The sequence below is a fragment of the Sprattus sprattus genome (genome assembly GCF_963457725.1).
Source record: "Sprattus sprattus genome assembly, chromosome: 2".
NCBI lineage: Eukaryota > Metazoa > Chordata > Actinopteri > Clupeiformes > Clupeidae > Sprattus > Sprattus sprattus.
In genome coordinates this window covers 65,985,906-65,988,405 of record NC_137921.1, presented here as the reverse complement: position 1 = coordinate 65,988,405, position 2,500 = coordinate 65,985,906, and the positions used below count along the sequence as shown (strand labels likewise).

Genomic DNA, 2,500 nt, shown 5'->3' with positions numbered 1-2,500 from the left:
ACATACACATGTAAACATGTAAACATACGCATGAACAGAAACACCACTACTCACATCAACTAAGACAGTGGTTCTTAACCTTTTTGGAGGTACTGAACCCTGCAAGCTTCATCAGTGCATTCGCCGAACCCTTTGTACGACATTGCTAGTGTGAACCGAGCTATACTGTGTGTGTCTTGACCCCTGCTGAACCCCTGAGAGTGGCTCAACGAACCCCTGGGGTTCGATCAAACCCAGGTTAAGAACCACTGAACTAAGAACATTCATACAAACAATGTCAACCTCACACAATGTTGATGATCACAACCTTCACAAATGCACTACTAACTGACAGCACGCACGCACACACACGCACACACACACGCGCACGTGCACAAGCACACACACACACACACACAGAGTTATACCAACATGAAAAGGTGCACACAAATAAATGGAGAGGCAGACACATACCACACATACCAAACACACACACACACACACACACACACACACACACACACACACACACCTTTTTGCTGTAGCCCTGGCGTTTCTGGCGTAGGCCCACAGAGTAAAGTGCAGGGATGATGTCCACGGTGCAGTCAGCGCAGTACTCACAGCACGTCACCGGAGACTCGTGCAGAGTCAGGGGGTACGGGTTCTCAAAGATGGGGTACCTGCCCAACCACCGTATAACAGGTTAGTCTGTTATAGTCCTGTGTGTGTGTGTGTGTGTGTGTGTGTGTGTGTGTGTGTGTGTCTGTGTCTGTGTTTGTGTGTCTGTGTCTGTGTCCGTGTTTGTGTGTGCTCCTGTGTGTGTCTGTGTGTCTGTGTGTCTGTGTGTGTGTGCTCCTGTGTGTGTCTGTGTCTGTGTTTGTGTGTGTGTGGCTGTGTGTGTGTGTGTGTGTGTGTGTGTGTGGCTGTGTGTGTGTGTGTGTGTGTGTGTGGCTGTGTGTGTGTGTGTGTGTGTGTGTGTGTGTGTCTGTCTGTGTGTGTGTGTGTGTTGGGGGGGGGGGGGGTCTGTGTGTGTGTCTGGGTGTGTACAAGTGCATTAAATTGCGTATGTGTGTGCATGTGTGTGAGTCTGCGTGCATGAATATGCATGTAAGTCCAAGCACGGCCTCCTGTATAAAAATTGAATTAATTCATGCTTAACAGTCGTTCAGAGGCATTACAGTGGAAGGATTACATATGCATGACCGTGTGTGTGTGTGTGTGTGTGTGTGTGTGTGTGTGTGGAGTATTCTCACCCGTTCTGTGCAAGGTCGATCACAACTAAGTCTTTCTCCAGCAGGACCACTACTGCATATGGCTCCTGGAAATCTACAACAGAGCAGAGAGCACAGTGGTTAGACACACACACACACACACACACACACTCACACACACACACACAGAAACACACACACACACACACACACACACACACACACACACACACACACACTCACACACACACACACACACACACACACACACACACACACACACACACACACTCACACTCACACTCACACACACTCACACACATACACACACACACACACAAACACATCCCCCAGTTATTCACTGAGACAACAGCACATCATCACTTCTGTTTATTGATGACAGTACACAGTGTGTTAGCTGATGCATTTGATGAAAAACCACACTGTAAAGTGAACTAGTCTTAGGGTTACAAACGCGGGGTAAAATCACAGGGTCCCCGCTGCTTAAGCAGATAGAGGCAAGTTGTGCTTCCCGTCTTACATATGCATTACATATGCATTAATGGGAGGGTACGTATAAGGGGAAGTTGGTGTTCGCCGCAAAAAGGTGGGAGGATGTGTAAAGTGAGCCTATTTATGTTTTCCGGGGTATTTACAAACACTGCCTGACGAAAGGGCGCCCCTTATTTGCGTGAGATTTCTCCGCCTCATAAAAGCAGGTCTATACCAGGTCTGTTCTATTTGTAACCAAACAAGGGATGTTTTAGCATGACATATCAGCTGCTCAATGAAAATGATGTGCGCGCAAGAAATTTAACACAATTCATTAAAAAAATAAAGCTGCAGGTGATATGACAGATAGATAATAGAAAACCGCTTCGCGGCCCGGATTATTTTTAGTTAAAAAATGTAAGTGCTCGTGCCGCCCCCCACGTGTCATGAAAAAGTTGGCTGCCCGGTTCGCCCGTGCCTAAAACCGCCATTGCTCACAGGCCTTCCTACAAAGACCCTCAAACCGCTTCAGCAGGTAAAAAAGGCAGCTGCCAGAGTTCTTATGAAAATAAAAAGAACTGGCCACATTGTTCCAACACTTAAGTCCTTACATAAGCTTCCAGTAAATCACAGAACTGTTTCTGCTGCTTGTTTCTAAGTGACTAAATGGGACAGGACCAAACTACTTCTAGGAAATGTTTCAGCTGTACACACCTGCTACACCACTCCACTCTCCTCTCTGTTGATAATACCTGCTGTCAGAACTCAACATGGTGAAGCAGCCTTTAGTTGCTATGGCACCAACATCCAGATGACAT

General features: G+C 46.9%; 1 protein-coding gene across 1 annotated transcript in view; it reads right to left on the bottom strand.

Moving 5' to 3' along the window:
• LOC308360591 (syntaxin-binding protein 5-like) overlaps window positions 1-2,500 on the bottom strand; it is a gene marked incomplete at both ends in the record, with an annotated part of 92,865 nt that overhangs the window by 23,586 nt on the left and 66,779 nt on the right. Inside the window, 2 exons of the mRNA XM_080832603.1 lie at window positions 512-659; window positions 1,233-1,305. Of these exons, the coding sequence (XP_080688729.1) occupies window positions 512-659; window positions 1,233-1,305 (221 nt within the window). The remainder of the gene's footprint in view (window positions 1-511; window positions 660-1,232; window positions 1,306-2,500) is intronic.